The 16,770-nt window shown below is 31.7% G+C and overlaps 2 protein-coding genes across 2 annotated transcripts; both read left to right on the top strand.

Annotated features, from left to right (window-relative positions):
• The first annotated feature begins 2,719 nt into the window (after positions 1 to 2,719).
• On the top strand, positions 2,720 to 5,755 carry LOC121227919 (disease resistance protein At4g27190-like). The gene is made up of 4 exons (XM_041110862.1): positions 2,720 to 2,846; positions 2,957 to 2,993; positions 3,179 to 3,242; positions 3,332 to 5,755. The coding sequence occupies exon 4, from the start codon at positions 3,378 to 3,380 to the stop codon at positions 4,959 to 4,961; it is 1,584 nt and encodes a 527-aa protein (XP_040966796.1). The 5' UTR covers positions 2,720 to 2,846; positions 2,957 to 2,993; positions 3,179 to 3,242; positions 3,332 to 3,377; the 3' UTR covers positions 4,962 to 5,755.
• A 255-nt stretch (positions 5,756 to 6,010) lies between these two features.
• Positions 6,011 to 12,750, top strand: LOC121227918 (uncharacterized). The gene is made up of 7 exons (XM_041110861.1): positions 6,011 to 6,314; positions 6,407 to 6,541; positions 7,187 to 8,131; positions 8,714 to 9,475; positions 9,787 to 10,815; positions 11,480 to 12,241; positions 12,555 to 12,750. The coding sequence occupies exons 1-6, from the start codon at positions 6,030 to 6,032 to the stop codon at positions 11,555 to 11,557; spliced, it is 3,234 nt and encodes a 1,077-aa protein (XP_040966795.1). The 5' UTR covers positions 6,011 to 6,029; the 3' UTR covers positions 11,558 to 12,241; positions 12,555 to 12,750.
• The last annotated feature ends 4,020 nt before the right edge of the window (positions 12,751 to 16,770 follow it).

Genomic DNA, 16,770 nt, shown 5'->3' with positions numbered 1-16,770 from the left:
TGACTAATATATACTTATCTAGAAATAAATATCAACTTTATTAAAAGCAGTACAAAAGTGGTAGCCATATAAACTCTTATCATATAATTTTAATTTATCGAACTCCTTGATTTTAATATTAAAATAAAATTAATTTTAAATTTTAAGTTAATTTACATTTTATGCAAAGGTGAATTCGGAGGAAATAGTTTAAATATAGATGAACTTTCCATCCCACCGATAGCCATTGTCTTTACAAAACAATTTCCCCCACCCCACTAACCCAACGTTGGATGGGGCCTCAGCAATCTCCGTAAACTCCAGGGGCATATTATGTCTCCGCGTTATTTAAATTAGAGAATTTTCTATTTAGTTGTTTTAAAATTTTTAAAATTTTAAATTAATAAAAATAAAAATATATTTTTTTATTTTTAAAATAATTAAATTTTAATTTAATCCTTTAAAATTTGTAAAAATATAAATTATTTAAATAATAAAATTATATTTTATTATCATAAAAATTATAATTTAATTTTAACCTTTTAAAGAATTTTCTGACTTTACCCGTCGTAAAGTCAATTGTCGATCTATGCAAGCTTCTCAGTTTTTTATAAAATAGATACAATTGCAGTAAGAGATAGCTTCTCAATTTTCAAGAATAAAACTATTGAGACCGTGAATGATAATTCTGTAACTTGGCTTTTTAAAAGTGATGCATTAATTATATGTTATATATATTAACTAATAACTAAATAATAATAATTAACATATTTTCAACTTTTATTAAAGCTCAATTTTGTTGAAGATGTCCAAATCCATAATTTCAACATTGGAATTTTTGAACTAAGGTGTGTTCAGTTCGTTTATATTCACGAACAAACTTATTTATTGACTTGTTTATAAGTTCGTTTATTCAATCGTTTATTTATTAATGATATTTTCTCATAAAAATATAGAGCTGGAAATGAATAAAGCATTCAATGAACATGTTCGTGTATACGTGTCTGTATTTATTTATTGTTTGTTTATTTGTTTATTTGTTTATTATTTATTAACATTGTTCGTTCAATTATATGCTAACCAACATGTTTGTTTAATGTTTGTAAACATGTTTGATTAAATTAAATAAACATATTCGTGAACATTAAACAAACGAACATGAACACACATAATTATAAATAAATGAACATAAAAAAAATTTAAAATTCTTAACGAACATAAATTACAAACTTAAAATAAATAAACGAACATGAATAAATATTTGTTCGTTCAAACACGGTTCATTTACATCCCTAACTGAAAATAGTTTCCAATGAAAAAATCAATTATTGAAAGTTGAAGGAAAATATGAGAGCATAGATTTAATATTTCCCAATTGTTCTTGAAAGCTGGAGTAAAAATATGACCCAAAAACTTTCACTTTTTTGTCAACAAGGAAAAAGCATGGGGAAATTTTGTCAAAAAGGAAAAAGCATGAGGTGATTGGCAAATCAATCAGCACCAACTTGTTGCAAAGTAAGATTCCCTTTTCTTTCCAATCCACTAAAACAAATCCACTCACGCATATATTTAAACTTCTTCAAGGAAAATGTGAGAGCATAGATTTATTATTTTTTAATGGGTTAATTGCATCAAATAATCCCCATTCTAAATTAATTCATAAATTTTAAATCATTTTAATACATCTCTAAACTAACTAGGTTATATCAAATAAAATTTTCTATTACCAAAATCATTAATTTAATGGTAAAATTATCTCTTCCGTCTCCCTAAATTTTGAAATTAAACAAATTAGGCCCTATAAAAAATTGTAGCAATTTAATCCCTGTCAATTTTAAAAATAAACAACTAAGTCATGATGTTAATATCTTTCATCAATTGTGTATAATTTTTATTGGTATAATAACAAATTTAACCCTCGATATTTATGTATTTTGTTAGTTTAGTCTTGATTATAAAAAAAATCAACAAATTTAGTCTCAACATTTTCAAAAATATTGCGAGCTAAATTTGTTAAATTATGACCAAATTGATAGTATGTGTAAATTAGACGAGCTAAATTTATTATTATACTGGTCAAATTTATGTAAAACAGATGAAAAACACTAACGTTGTGATTAATTATCTTTAGTTGATCACTTTCAAAATTGACAGAATTAGATTGCTCTAATTGTTTTAGAGGGATCAATTTGCTCAATATCAAAATTGAGAAGGACTAGAGAGATAATTTTACCCAATTTAATCATTAAATGGCATGTTATAGACATAATTTAAAATGAAAATTTTAAAAATGAATATTATAATTGTTGCTCATTTTTTTTTAATTTCAGTTTTACAGCATTTTTGTTTTTAATTTTGAAAGTTATGCAACATGATTCTATTTCTTTAAAATTTTCATTTTAAATTTAGCAACATAACATTTGATGTGTGTTTAACTATTGTAATAACAAAAGGACCCAATTGCTATAGTATTGATAAATTAAGGATGTATTTAGAATATTTGAAGTTTGGGGACCAATTAAAAATGATGGTAATAGTTTAGGGATGCTTGATGGAATTAACTCTTTTCAGGGTGCTAATTATTAAGTCTGCTTTAGGACAAAGTGAAAAAGTTGAAAACCGAGTACAAAGATGACCCAAAGACTAACCTTTTTCTAAGTCCTCTGACATGCCTTGTTGGTCTTTTTTGCAGACCAATCAGTACCAGCTTCATTAATTTAGATCCCAATATTGCTGTAATCTCATAACACAAATCCTCTGGCTACAAGATAAACTTTTTTTCCCCTTTCTTTTTGTATTCAGTTTTACTTACTTATGCTATATAAAAAAAAAAAAACCACCTTCAAATCCCTTTTAATTGTTTTGAAGTAAGAATCTTCTGAGCACTAAGTGTAGTAAATCTATTTATATATGCTTCATTTCTGTTTTTTTATATATAAATTGAAGTTGTTCTCATCTTTTTATGTTTTTGTTGAAGCAAGTAAGAGCTAAAAGACTGTTTGGATTTTGAAATGGTAAGTGGCCATGGATATGTTTATTATATTTTCCATCATTATATGTATAATATTATTAGTGTGAGGGTACAAATATTTTGATTTATTATTTTTATAAGTAATTAACTGTCTTTTTTATTTATAATTATATGACATTACACTCCTATATGATTTTATTTGTACATTGATTCTCATTGTGTTTTCAGCTGGACTGAGTTGAAAGAACAGCCCATTGATTCTCATAGTTTGAGTTGTCTTTCACCTTCCTTGGTATGTATAACAAGTAGTGTCTTAATCTTCAAATCACTTTTAGATTTTAAAATTTTTTTTTAATGGTAATTACTTATGATTCACTGCAGTGTTTGAACTTGGAACATCATATTCTTCAATTTGAACTTGTCAAGCATGGGTTGCGGATTTTGTGGGGCTGCTCTTCCTAACATCGTTGCAACACTGGTTGTGGACTGTGTGGTGAAACCGGTAGGACGTCAACTTGATTATGTCCGTCACTTTCAGGACAATGTTGAAAAGCTCCGAGAGAAAAAGCGTGAACTTGCAGATGCACGAGATCGTCTACTACATAAGATTGAGGATGCTAAAAACCGGCTTTTACTAATTGAAAATGATGTACAGAACTTGCAATCAAGGGCAGACGAAACACTGTCGGATATGGGAACTCTGGAGGAGGAAATCCAACTGAATAAGAGGTGTCTCAATTGGTGTCCTAATTGTAGTTGGAGATATCAATTAAGCAAGAAAGCAAAGAAGAAAATCCAGGATATCTCTAAGCTTTTGGAAAGATTTGGTCGACTTGGACCAGTCGGTTACCGTGATCCTACTGCCCTTCCCACTATAGACTTCCTATGTTCTAAGGAATTTGTGGTTTCGGAATCTTCGAAGGCTGCTTTCAAACAAATCATTGAAGCCTTAAAAGATGAGAATATCAACATGATTGGGTTGTGGGGGATGGGAGGGGTGGGCAAGACCACCCTGGTTCATGAAGTTGGAAGTCAAGCTCCAAAACTGAATTTGTTTGGCAAAGTTGTGATTACGACTGTGTCTCAAAAGCCAAATTTTGAGAGAATTCAAGATCAAATTGCACAATACATAGGCTTTGATATGAAGAATGAACAAGGAAGAAGATCCGAGCAAGAATTATGGTTAAGGCTGAAGAATGAACCGAGGATTCTTATCATCCTTGATGATATTTGGGAATCTATCAACTTAAAGGAGAAGATAGGAATTCCAATTGGGGATGATCATAAAGGCTGCAAAGTTCTTTTAACAACCCGTCGTCAACAAGTATGTCGAGCTATGGATTGTCAAAACGTGGTAAAACTTGACTGTTTGGATGATGATGAAGCTTGGACTCTGTTTGAAAAGAAAGCAGGTCTAAATGTCTCTCCTAATAATGATATTAAAATCCTAGCAAAGCAAATTATCGAAAATTTCGGGGGTTTGCCTATAGCTATAGTTCCGTTGGGAAGTGCCTTGAAAGGTAAAAGTTATCACGAGTGGCAAGTTGCTTACCGGAGACTCAAAGATCGTAGATTGACTGAAATCGAGGATGTTAATGAAGAAAATGCCTATGTATGTCTTGAGGCGAGCTTCGACTACTTGAAGAATATGGAGACCAAGACATGTTTCTTGTTGTGCTCTTTATTTCCTGAAGATGATGAGATTTATATGGAGGACTTGGTAGGATATGCATGGGGACTGGAGCTGTATAAAGGCATGAAATCAATTAAAGAAGTTAGAAGTGAAGTGCTTGCATCGATTGAGACCCTCAAGAACTCCGGTTTGTTGCTAGATTGTGGAGAAAGGCATATCAAAATGCATGATGTGGTTCGCCAATTTGCTTTGTGGATAGCATCTTCAAGAAAGGAGATTTCTTTTGGGATTGTTGAAACACTCCCGATGGATGAAAGTTTCAAGAATTACATAGCAATCTCCTTCGAAACTAACCAAACGGATGAACTTCCTAAATGAGTGGTTTTCCCAAATCTCAAATTTCTTTTACATGGTGGCGATTGTTTCATGAAAACTTCAAGCGAATTCTTTGAGGGTATGAAGGCATTACAAGTTTGTGCTTTGAATAATCAATTGATATCTCTAGCTGCATTTCAATTTCATATGAACCTTCGGACTTTGTATTTGATTAATTGTGAACTCTCTGACATCTCAATGCTTGGGAAGCTGAAGACACTTCATATTCTCTCTTTAAGTCGATCTGATATCATTGAATTGCCGACTGAAGCTGGTGATTTGGAAAATCTAAGACTGTTGGATTTATCGTGTTGCAATGATCTACGAAGAATCGCTGCTAATTTAATACGAAGATTGTCCAATTTAGAAGAACTATACTTGCATGGTTGTAGTTCATTAAAATGGGCGACTGAGAATTCAACTAAAAGGGAAAGCTATTACAGCCTATCAGAGTTGAATTTATTGCCAAAGTTGGTTGTAATATCATTGGATTTTTCTTCTAAACATCTTCCAGATAGCTTTGTGTTTCGTAGATTATGGAGCTTTGATTTTTGCATTGGCATAAAAAGAAACACGTGGTTCCAAAAGAGGGAAACTTATCCAATCTCAAGATCTTTGAGAATCAGTGACTCTGTAGATACATGCAAGCAACTATTTGAAGATGTAGAATCTCTTGAATTGAATGAGGTGGAGGGTCACACTAACCTTATTCCGAGCTTGGACTTGGGATTTAGTAAGTTGACTTCTCTAGATCTTCGATGGTGCCACTCTATACGATGCCTAATTGATGCATCAAAGCAGAAAGTGCCAATCACTACACTCTCTAATTTGAGAAAGTTATCATTAAGTGGTATGTTTCATTTGGAAGAGATGTGCAATGCTCCCCAGCCGCAAGGTTTTTTACAAAAGCTTGAAGAGGTTATAGTTTCATATTGTGATGCGATGCAATTGTTATTCCCGATTGCTGAATTGAGTAGCATAGAACAAGAAGGGCCCAGTCGTCATTTAAGCCTCCAAAGTCTGAAGATTGTTCAAATATATTTCTAAAATGATTTGAAATATATCTTCCCAATGTCAGTTGCTAATAGCCTTGGGCAATTACATACTTTGAAGATAAAGAGTTGTTGGAGCTTGGAAGGCATAATCCAAGACTCACAAGTGCCATACATAAGCCTCCAAAGTTTAAGGGAATCAGAAGTTGAAGAATGCAATAATTTAAAGTATCTCTTCCCAATGTTTGTTGCTAATACCCTTGAGCAATTGCATACTTTGAAGATAAAGAGTTGCTCACAATTGGAAGATGTAATCCAAGATCCACAAGTGACATACATATATCTACTCCAAAGTCTAAGAGAGGTATGTGTATTTCACTGCAATAACTTGACATCTGTTTTCCTTATTGTCCTATGGTCAAAGATTGAGAAATTTGATTATGCTTTTCATTTCAGGTTTCGTTGATTGATTTGCCTCAATTGAAAGGAAGGGATGTGAACAGCATTATACTCACACAATTGTCTTTGCAGAAGTTAGAAGTGCACAATTGTCCTCAATTGACACATCTTATTATTTCGACTAAGATAAAAGTAAGATTTTTCTTTTTGTTTTATATTATTTATTTGTTTGTTTGTTTCCTTTTTTTTTTGATAATTCGTTGTTTGAATAGTTGTTTAAAAGATAGATTTTATTTTATAATTTTGGTCTAAAACTAATCTAAATAACCTTTAAACAAATTAGTTGATTATGATACCATATAATAAGATTAATAAAATTTTCAGAAAAAAATGTCATGCAAACTTTATGTTTTAGATATATTGCAAACTAATTATCTAATACTAAATTATATTATACCTATTATGTGGGTAAATTAAAATAAGCTATATAAAATCATATATAAGTTTTAGTTTGGTTGGTATCGATATTGTTGTCTGAATAGGAAGATGTGGGTTTAAGCACACTCAAGCACGTTTATCTTTCTATTTTAATGTGGGAAGGAATTTTGGATGAGTTTAGTTTAAGTAATTCCCAATTGTGTTGTTACCCCTTTCCAATAATTTATATGTACAGATTATGTGATATTATTTATGACTGTTTTTGTACCACATTTTTGGAGTATAATATTGATTTAAGGTAAAATAATTTTTTTGTAAGGAAATTAATTGATGAAATTTTAAGTTAGTTGTTGACATCTTTGAACATTTTGAAATTGAAAATTGATGATATGTTTATAGGAATTGGTGTTTGGGGAGATGACAAATGAACAATTGAGCAATTTGCATTCATGTAAATATGAGGAATCGGAGCAAGATCAAACGACATCACAATATCATCCCCTACCTAATTGCTTTCCAAATCTGATTCTAATTGATATCTTTGAATGTAAAAGCTTGAAATCTCTCTTTCCAATTATTGTTGCTCAAGGTAGCTCTAAAAAACTAATTGCGCCCAATTTGCAAACTCTGAAGATAGAGAGATGCTTTGGAATAGAAGAAATAATTCAAGACTCACAAGTATCAACCATAAGCTTCCAAAGCCTAAGGGAATTACAAGTCACAGAATACAATAAATTGAAATTTCTCTTCCCAATGTGTGTTGCTAATAGTCTTGGGAAATTGCAAACTCTGAAGATAGAGAGATGTTTTGGAATGGAAGAAATAATCCAAGACTCACAAGTATCAATCATAAGCTTTCAATGCCTAATGGAAGTACAAGTCAAAGAATGCAATAAATTGAAAATTCTCTTCCCCATGCTTGATGCTAATAGCCTTGGGAAATTGCAAACTTTGAATATAGAGAGGTGCTTTGGAATGGAAGAAATAATCCAAAACTCACAAGTATTATCAACCATAAGCTTCCAATGCCTAATGGAAGTACAAGTCACAGAATGCAATAATTTGAAATTTCTCTTCCCAATGTGTGTTGCTAATAGTCTTGGGAAATTGCAAACTATGAAGATAGAGAGCTGTTCCCAATTGCAAGAAATAATCCAAGGATCAGAAGTGTTAACCTCAATGGTTCAAGGTCTTCCACGATTGAGTATAGTTGAGTTGACTAAATTGCCTCAATTGAAAGGAAGGGATAGAAACGACATCGTGCTGACATCGCCATCTTTGCACATGTTAAAAGTGAGAGATTGTCCGCAATTGACACCTTTTATCGTTTCAACAAATATACAAGTAAGACCTTCTTATATATATTATTTATTAAAATTTTCACCTTTTGATTTTTTTTTGTATAAAATAAATAAATGCTTGTATAACTCTTTAAAAAATAGTTTTCATTTTAGAATTTTGGTCTAAAAACTAATCTAAATAAACCTTTAAGTAGTTTAGTTAATTACAATACCAATTAGTAGTAAATACTTTATAATCTATATGAGAAATATATATATTATTTATGTTTCTTTTATTTATATATATATCTATTGCAAACACTATCTAGTACTACGTAATATTATTTATGTTGTGTTTTTGCACCATATTTTTGGAGTTCTTTTTTTTTTTAATTTATGATTATTTGAGTTGAACAGAAAACTTTTTAAAAATTTGAAATCTTTGACTATAAAAGATTGAAAAAGAAATCTTGTGCTTATTCTTAAAGGAGAGAATCTAGTTTTGAATATTAGTGTTCAAACCTTAATTTTAATAAAAGAAATTGTTAAAATAAAAGTTCCATAAGAAAATGAAATAATAAAATGATAGGTGTGAAGTCAATGGCTTTCAACACTTTGAAATTCATGATTGATGTTATGTTTATAGGCATTGGAGTTCTCGGAGATGACAGAAAAGAAGCAAATAAGCAACGTGACAGTCCCTGAAAGGAGAGGAGGAACATCAACATCTACGCAATATTTAACAATTTCCAATTTTGAAGAGTTATTTGAATATTCTGGATATAATCTTTCAACTCTGACGATCCTACACTTGTCCAAACTAACTGAATTGCAGGTGATATGGAGTGGTCTCATCCAAGTTGAATACTTTCAAAATCTCGCTCATTTGACAGTCAAAGATTGCAGAAGGTTAAGATACATCTTCTCATCTACCATCGCTCGAAATTTGCCACATTTGGGCAAGTTGGATATATCTAACTGTGAGGAATTGGAGCAAATAATTGAGAAGGATCAAACTCCATCACAACATCATCTCCAACCTATTTGCTTCCCTATTTTGAGTTTGATTACAATCGAGATGTGTGAAAACTTGAAATGTTTGTTCCCAATTACTCTTGCTCATGGCGGCCTTCCAAACCTAGAGCAATTAGACCTTATAAGGCTATCCAAATTAGAGCAGGTGTTTGAAGGAGATGAGTTAAATGTGAGTAAGGACGAAGAGAAAGTGATACACCTACCTGAATTAACCGACTTAGTGCTTGATAACCTACCAAACCTCGTGAGCTTCAGCCCTGTGGATTATCATTTTGTTTTCCCATCTTTGACAGATTTACGAGTTGAAGGTTGTCCCAACGTAACCACAAGATTTAGTTTTGATTCAAAGGAATCAGTGCATGCCAAAACACAGGTACACTACTCTTCCAAACTCAATACTAAGCTTTAAAACAAAAGTTCATCCATTGAATTATTTTCTCTATGTAATCTTCCAAACACTTTATTTACTAAGCATTAATTTCTATGCATTAATGCAATATTTTTATTTTGGCTGCCCGAGAGATATTATTATTATTATTATTTTTTATGCTTTCAATGACTAAATGAAATTGCATAAACTGTAAATGGTTTCTGTTGGCTGTCAATATTTCTTTCTTGATATCCTTGTTGCATTATTATTTTCAATTCACAGTTCTTGTTGTTAATATGTCATCGTTTGTAAAGAGGTGCTTTGGAATGGAAGAAATAATCCAAGACTCACAAGTATCAACCATAAGCTTCCAATGCCTAAGGGAATTACAAGTCACAGAATGCAATAAATTGAAATTTCTCTTCCCAATGTGTGTTGCTAATAGTCTTGGGAAATTGCAAACTCTGAAAATAGAGAGATTCTTTGGAATGGAAAAAATAACCCAAGACTCACAAGTATCAACCATAAGCTTTCAATGCCTAATGGAAGTACAAGTCAAAGAATGCAAAAAATTGAAATTTCTCTTCCCAATGTGTGTTGCTAATAGCCTTGGGAAATTGCAAACTCTGAAGATAGAGAGGTGCTTTGGAATGGAAGAAATAATCCAAGACTCGCAAGTATCAACCACAAGCTTTCAATGCCTAAGGGAAGTACAAGTCACAGAATGTAATGATTTGAAATTTCTCTTCCCAATGTGTGTTGCTAATAGTCTTAGGAAATTGCAAACCCTAAAGATAGAGAGGTGCTTTGGAATGGAAGAAATAATCCAAGACTCACAAGTATCAACCATAAGCTTTCAATGTCTAAGGGAAGTACAAGTCACAGAATGTAATGATTTGAAATTTCTGTTCCCAATGTGTGTTGCTAATAGTCTTGGGAAATTGCAAACCCTGAAGATAGAGAGGTGCTTTGGAATGGAAGAAATAATTCAAGACTCACAAGTATTATCAACCATAAGTTTCCAATGCCTAATGGAAGTACAAGTCAGAGAAAGCAATAAATTGAAATTTCTTTTCCCAATGTGTGTTGCTAATAGTCTTGGGCAATTGCGAACCCTGAAGATAGAGAGATGTTCCCAATTGCAAGATATAATCCAAGGACCAGAAGTGTTAATCTCAATGTCTCAAGGTCTTGCAAGACTGAATAAAGTTGAGTTGATTAGTTTGCCTCAATTAAAAGGAAAGGATAGAAATGATATTGTGCTGACATCGCCATCTTTGTACTCGTTAACAATGAGAGATTGTCCTCAATTGACACCTTTTATCGTTTCAACAAATATACAAGTAAGACCTTCTTATGTATATTATTTATTAAAATTTTTACCTTTTGATTTTTTTTGTATAAAATAAATAAATGCTTGTATAACTCTTTAAAAAATAATTTTCATTTTAGAATTTTGGTCTAAAAATTAATCTAAATAAACCTTTTAAGTAGTTTAGTTAATTACAATACCAATTAGTAACATAAATAACATTTCAATTGAATACTTTTATAATCTTTATGAGAAAAATATATATGTTGTTTATAAAGAATAAATTGTTAAGACATTTTAGTTTCTTTTATATATATATGTTCTAAACAGTATCTAGTACTACGTAATATTATTTATGTTGTGTTTTTGCACCATATTTTTGGAGATTTTTTTTTGTAATTTATGATCATAATTATATGTATTTGAGTTGAACAGTAAATTTTTAAAAAATTTTGAATTCTTTAATTATAAAAGATTGAAAAAGAAATCTTGTGCTTATTCTTAAAGGAGAGAATCTAGTTTTGAACATTAGTGTTCAACTTAAAGAATCTATTTAGTAAAACAAATTAAACCATAATTTTAATTAAAAAATTGTTAAAATAAAAGTTCCATAAGAAAATGAATTAATAAAATGATAGGTGTGAAGTGAATGACTTTCAACACTTCGAAATTGATGATTGATGATATGTTTATAGGAATTGAAGTTCTCGAAGATGACAGAAAAGAAGCAAATAAGCAACGTGAGAGTCCCTGAAAGGAGAGAAGGAACATAAGCATGTACGGAATATTTAACAATTTCCAATTTTGAAGAGTTATTTGAATATTCTGGATATAATCTTTCAACTCTGAAGTTCCTACGCTTGTCCAAACTAACTGAATTGCGGGTGATATGGAGTGGTCCCATCCAAGTTGAACACTTTCAAAATTTCTGTACATTGACAGTTAAAGATTGTAGAAGGTTAAGATACATCTTCTCATCTACCATCGCTCGAAATTTGCCACAATTGTGCTCGTTGGATATATCTGACTGTGAGGAATTGGAGCAAATAATTGAGAAGGATCTAACTCCATCACAACATCATCTCCAACCTATTTGCTTCCCTAAATTGAGTTGGATTACAATAAGGAACTGTGAAAACTTGAAATCTTTGTTCCCATTAACTCTTGCTCATGGCGGCCTTCCAAACCTAGGTGGATTATACCTTGAAAGGGTCACCAAATTAGAACAGGTGTTTGAAGGAGATGAGTCAAATGTGAGTAAGGACGAAGAGAAAGTGATACACCTACCTGAATTAACCGACTTAGTGCTTGATAACCTACCAAACCTCGTGAGCTTTAGCCCTGTTGGTTATCATTTTGTTTTCCAAATTTTGAGGTATTTAAAAGTAGAAGGTTGTCCCAACGTAACCACAAGATTTAGTGTTGATTCAAAGGAATTAGTGCATGCCAAAACACAGGTACACTACTCTTCCAAACTCAATACTAAGCTTTAATTTCTATGCATTAATGTAATATTTTTATTTTGGTTTCCTAAGAGAAATTCCTTTTTTTTATGCTTTAAATGACTAAATGAAATTGCATCAACTGTAATCGGTTTCTATTGGCTGTCAATATTTCTTTCTAGATATCCTTTTGCATTATTATTTCAATTCACAGTTCTTGTTCTTAATATGTCATCCTTTGTCCAATTTTGGAAAACTGGCTTTGCTTTCTTCATCATCAATCCTCAAAAGCAAACAGTAATAAGTGAAGGTTTAATTTGCTTTGCAGGTAAGCCAATCAGTTGATGAAATTACAGTGGAAGAATTTGCTACAGCTCAAGAAACTGCATGACCAATTGGTAGTGATATAGAATGGACCCAAAAGGAATATGATAGTGATTTTTCAATTGAAGATAGTGATTTTTCAATTGAAGATTAATCATTGTGAATGTTTAAATTGAATGCCATTTATTCGTTATTATGTACCACTTACTTTTTATTTTTCTTGTGAGCGAAGAAAGATTTATTGAGTTAACTTGTAGATCAATCACTTTAAATAAATTATTTAAATATATATATATTGAATATTCACTTGTTGAATATCAATTCCTTGAACAGAGGTAACTAATATTAGGCTGTTGCCCGACACTTGTTTGTTTGTTTGAAACAAGGATCAGTGGCTGGCAGCAGAGCTAATAGAATCATTGCAAAATTATGTCTCCTTAACTCATTTTGGTTTAGGTATGAGTAGGAGGTGGGATTGAACTTAGAACGATTCCAGGGGTGGTTTAGGTATGGAATAAACGGGTCTATGGTAACATCTTTGTGCGGAAAAGGAAGCTAGTGTCAAAACTAGAGCAGGGGCAAAGAGTATTGGATCTGAGACCTTCATTGAGACTCTGAGTTCGAGAATTAGAATTGCGCCATGTAACCTCCCCAACTTGACTTAGACGTTAGACCCAAATCTGAGAGATTACATCGACCACCGAGATGGCCTAACGGAGTTATTGGAGTTTAAAAATGGTCGATTTTAAAACATTTGTTTATTTTAGAAGAAAACTTAGTTTATTTTTGAAAAGCCATATGAGTTAGTAAAAACTGATTTATTTTTAACTTTTTTCATGTAATGGTGTCCCTCTTAGTTAATTTATTATCTTTCTAAAACTTATTTTCAACTTTAATAGAAAAAAAGTTATATTAACGTAATTTTAATAAAAATCATGCTTCATACATAATTAAATAAAAATTCATATTTTAATAGCTTAAATGATTTAAATGTCATGCATGCCTAAGTAAAAATCATAAACAAAGTCTAATGCCACAATTCAAAATAAGATATTACAGTCTTTAAATAATAATAAAATATCAAATAGCGACTTCAGAATATTTAATAAAATTGAGCCGAGCACCTCCGAATGTCGAGTCCATATCCTAACCTTGTAGACTATCTAAAAAGATGGGAATAAAAAAGGAGTGAGCTATAAAGCTTAGTGTGATTTACATCACAAGAAAAATCAGTGCAAACCATAGGCAAATCGTACAGAAAAATCAATTTATAAATTAAATCACATTTACTTAGTCAAATAGAATATCGCTAATTCAGAACACTAATCAACATAACAATTCAATGTTCGTAGCCATGTAATTGCTTATGAATGCAATGCAAGTTCGGTTTAACAGTAAAAGAGTCCTACCCTACCGCTACACACCAAAATACTACCTTCACACTATGTTGTAAATAAACCACTAATCATTATAGATAACTGCTAACGATAAGACATTGGTGGATGAACCATCTGTCGGTGCAAATAAAAGCTGCTAGTACGTTGTGGATGAACCACTGGTCGAGCAGGTGACTATCGACTAGAATATGTTGTGGATAAATGATTGGTCAAATAGATAAACTGTTGACTACTTCCTCCGTTCAAATCATCCCACCCCATGCAATGCATCAAGACATGTTATACAACTCAATATGGTAGCAAATAGTTTGCTTTTAACAAATCAATTCAATGGCAAAAGTCATGCTTACTAAGCATTCGATTTAATGAGAGCATAAAGCATGCTTATAACAGATTGAAACAGAAACGATTAACATACTTATAACAGTTCCAATATGGCAGCAATATTTATGTTCTCAACTAATCGGTACAGTGGCCAAACATATACTTTTCAAAAAGAATCTAATCTAACGGTATCTTAAAACATATTATACGAATATCAACAAATATAGATTCAATCAACAGAATTATACACAATTTATGCAAGTATAAATTGATAAACAAATAATTCAGTCAAATAGGGCATGTATTCTAGCATTATTTATGTTATTAGGGGCTTAATTGAATAAATTAAACACTAAAAACAATTTGGGAACTGTGTAATTTCTACAATTTTTAGGTTAAAACTATAAAGCTGTGTTATAGGGGATAGACGGTCGTGTGGGAGGGTTTAGGCCGTGTAAGTCACATGGTCGTGTGGTTTGGGTTGGGTTTGATTTTACCCCAATTTTCTAACAAAAGAACACACATATAACTTATGAGGTCTAGTACGACTATCTTTATGTCCAAAATTGATCTGGGATACCTATAATGGGTCTTTCAATAGATGAAAATGTATTATTACTATTGATGCTTAAGATTTATCAAATTTTAACAAGATTTCAGGAAAACCCATTAAAGATTTAGAATTGATTTTAGAAAAATTATCATGAACGATATTATACTAGATTTTTAGGGTTCTACAAAATTAAAAATAGGAATTCTTACCGATCTTGGCACGTTAGAAATAGATTTTGACGGTGCTATGCTAAAATATTATGAAAAATAGATTGAACGAGGTTGGTGTTGGGTATGGGATTTGAATATAATATTTTCAACAAAAGATGATGAACATTGTTATGAAAAAGAGAAGAAGTAAAAAAAAAAGATGTATTTTAAAAGGAGGGAAAAAGAAATTCTAATTAGGTTTGAAAAGATAACCAAAATCCCAATATAACTAGGAAATGAGTTAAAAGGCTAACTTATGCAAATTCTAGGGGCTGTTTTGGCAAATAAACATTCCTGTCAAAATTTCAAACAAAAGGAAGGGAATTGGCATGGATAGAACTTAAGACTCTAAAGAGGATGGTATGGTGCTTGGCGATTGGTCTATTGCACATTTCTTAATTATTTCCTACCACATTTATTTGTTATACTAACTTAGTTTTCATCCTTAATTGTTATTTGTTATACTAACTTAGTTTTCATCCTTAATTGCTGAAAAATAAAAAGGGAAAATGCAAAAAGTGGGTTAGTGAAACCTAGAGGGGTCATATTGTGATTTTTTCAGTTAAGATTTTGAAATTATGCTAAGTAATTTGTTCTAGTTAAGTGGTTAAGGGTTGTACTTGTGTGAGGAAGGTTCTAGGTTCGAATCCTTTTGCTTCTATTTTTGAAAATTTTGTCTAAATCCCTAGTTTTTGGTATTTAGTTTAAGAAATATTTGAGTGCATCTATTGACAAGAATGAACATGCTAGTTCGATGGTAGGGAATTAGCTTACCCTTTGCTCTTATGTTCAAATCCTTACGTATGTAAAGTGGAAAAAAATTATTATTTGTTAAACTTTGTGAAAAAGCTTGTGTGGATATGATAGAAGTTAGTGGGTAGTTTTAAAGGTAGTGATGAGAGATTTTCTCCCAAAATTTCTCTTCATTATACCATCCCCTCACTCTCTCTCTTCCCCTTCACTTCTCGTTAGTTTTTTTCTTTATGGTTGGTTTTCCAATTTTTCATGCTTTTTTTCTCTCTTTTTTCTTTCTTTTGTAATTTGTGTATCATTCATCCTTTGTGCTATCAGTTTTAGTCATTAAGGGTACGGTTGCTTCATCCTCCTTTTTTCCAGCCATGTATTGAAATTATTTTATTGGGCGTTTGGGGTTTCAGAGCTTTAGTAGTGTGGTATTAATGTGTATTTTATGTGCTTAATGAGTTCGATGCATTTTTACGAGAAGAACGAGAGGTGTTGGGCGTTCCTTCGACGACTTAGATATTGTTATTGTTGTTTTCTTTGTGGTAGGAGATTTAATGTTATGTTAGTGAGTCAATCTTGATTTGGTGTTGCATTTTGTTGCTAATTTAATACATTTGGAATATTGATTTTAGGTTATGGTGTGTTATTTCATGAATCTACATCAAAATCAGTAATCAGGTGTGTGATCTAACTTGAAAAACTCATCAAAAATTTGGAAAATATACAAAATAAAGTTGTTTTTTGAAACTACCCAATGACACATGGCCATGTGGTAGGCTGTGAGGGACACAAAACCGTGTGTAATTTTTTAGCCCGTGTGGGGCATAGACCATGTGTTTTTTTACAACCCATGTGGCTTGTCATGCAGGCCGTATTGCCACACTGCCGTGTAAGATCATGCAGATCGTGTGGAAAGACCATGTGGACCACACGGGCTAGCTTTTTGGGCCTCGTGGGTCTTTTGGGCCAATTAGGGATCGACTAAAGGACTCA

This window comes from Gossypium hirsutum, chromosome A04 (genome assembly GCF_007990345.1).
Source record: "Gossypium hirsutum isolate 1008001.06 chromosome A04, Gossypium_hirsutum_v2.1, whole genome shotgun sequence".
Taxonomy (NCBI): domain Eukaryota; kingdom Viridiplantae; phylum Streptophyta; class Magnoliopsida; order Malvales; family Malvaceae; genus Gossypium; species Gossypium hirsutum.
The sequence above is the reverse complement of the archived record's forward strand: the minus strand, read 5'-3'. Positions and strand labels throughout refer to the sequence as shown.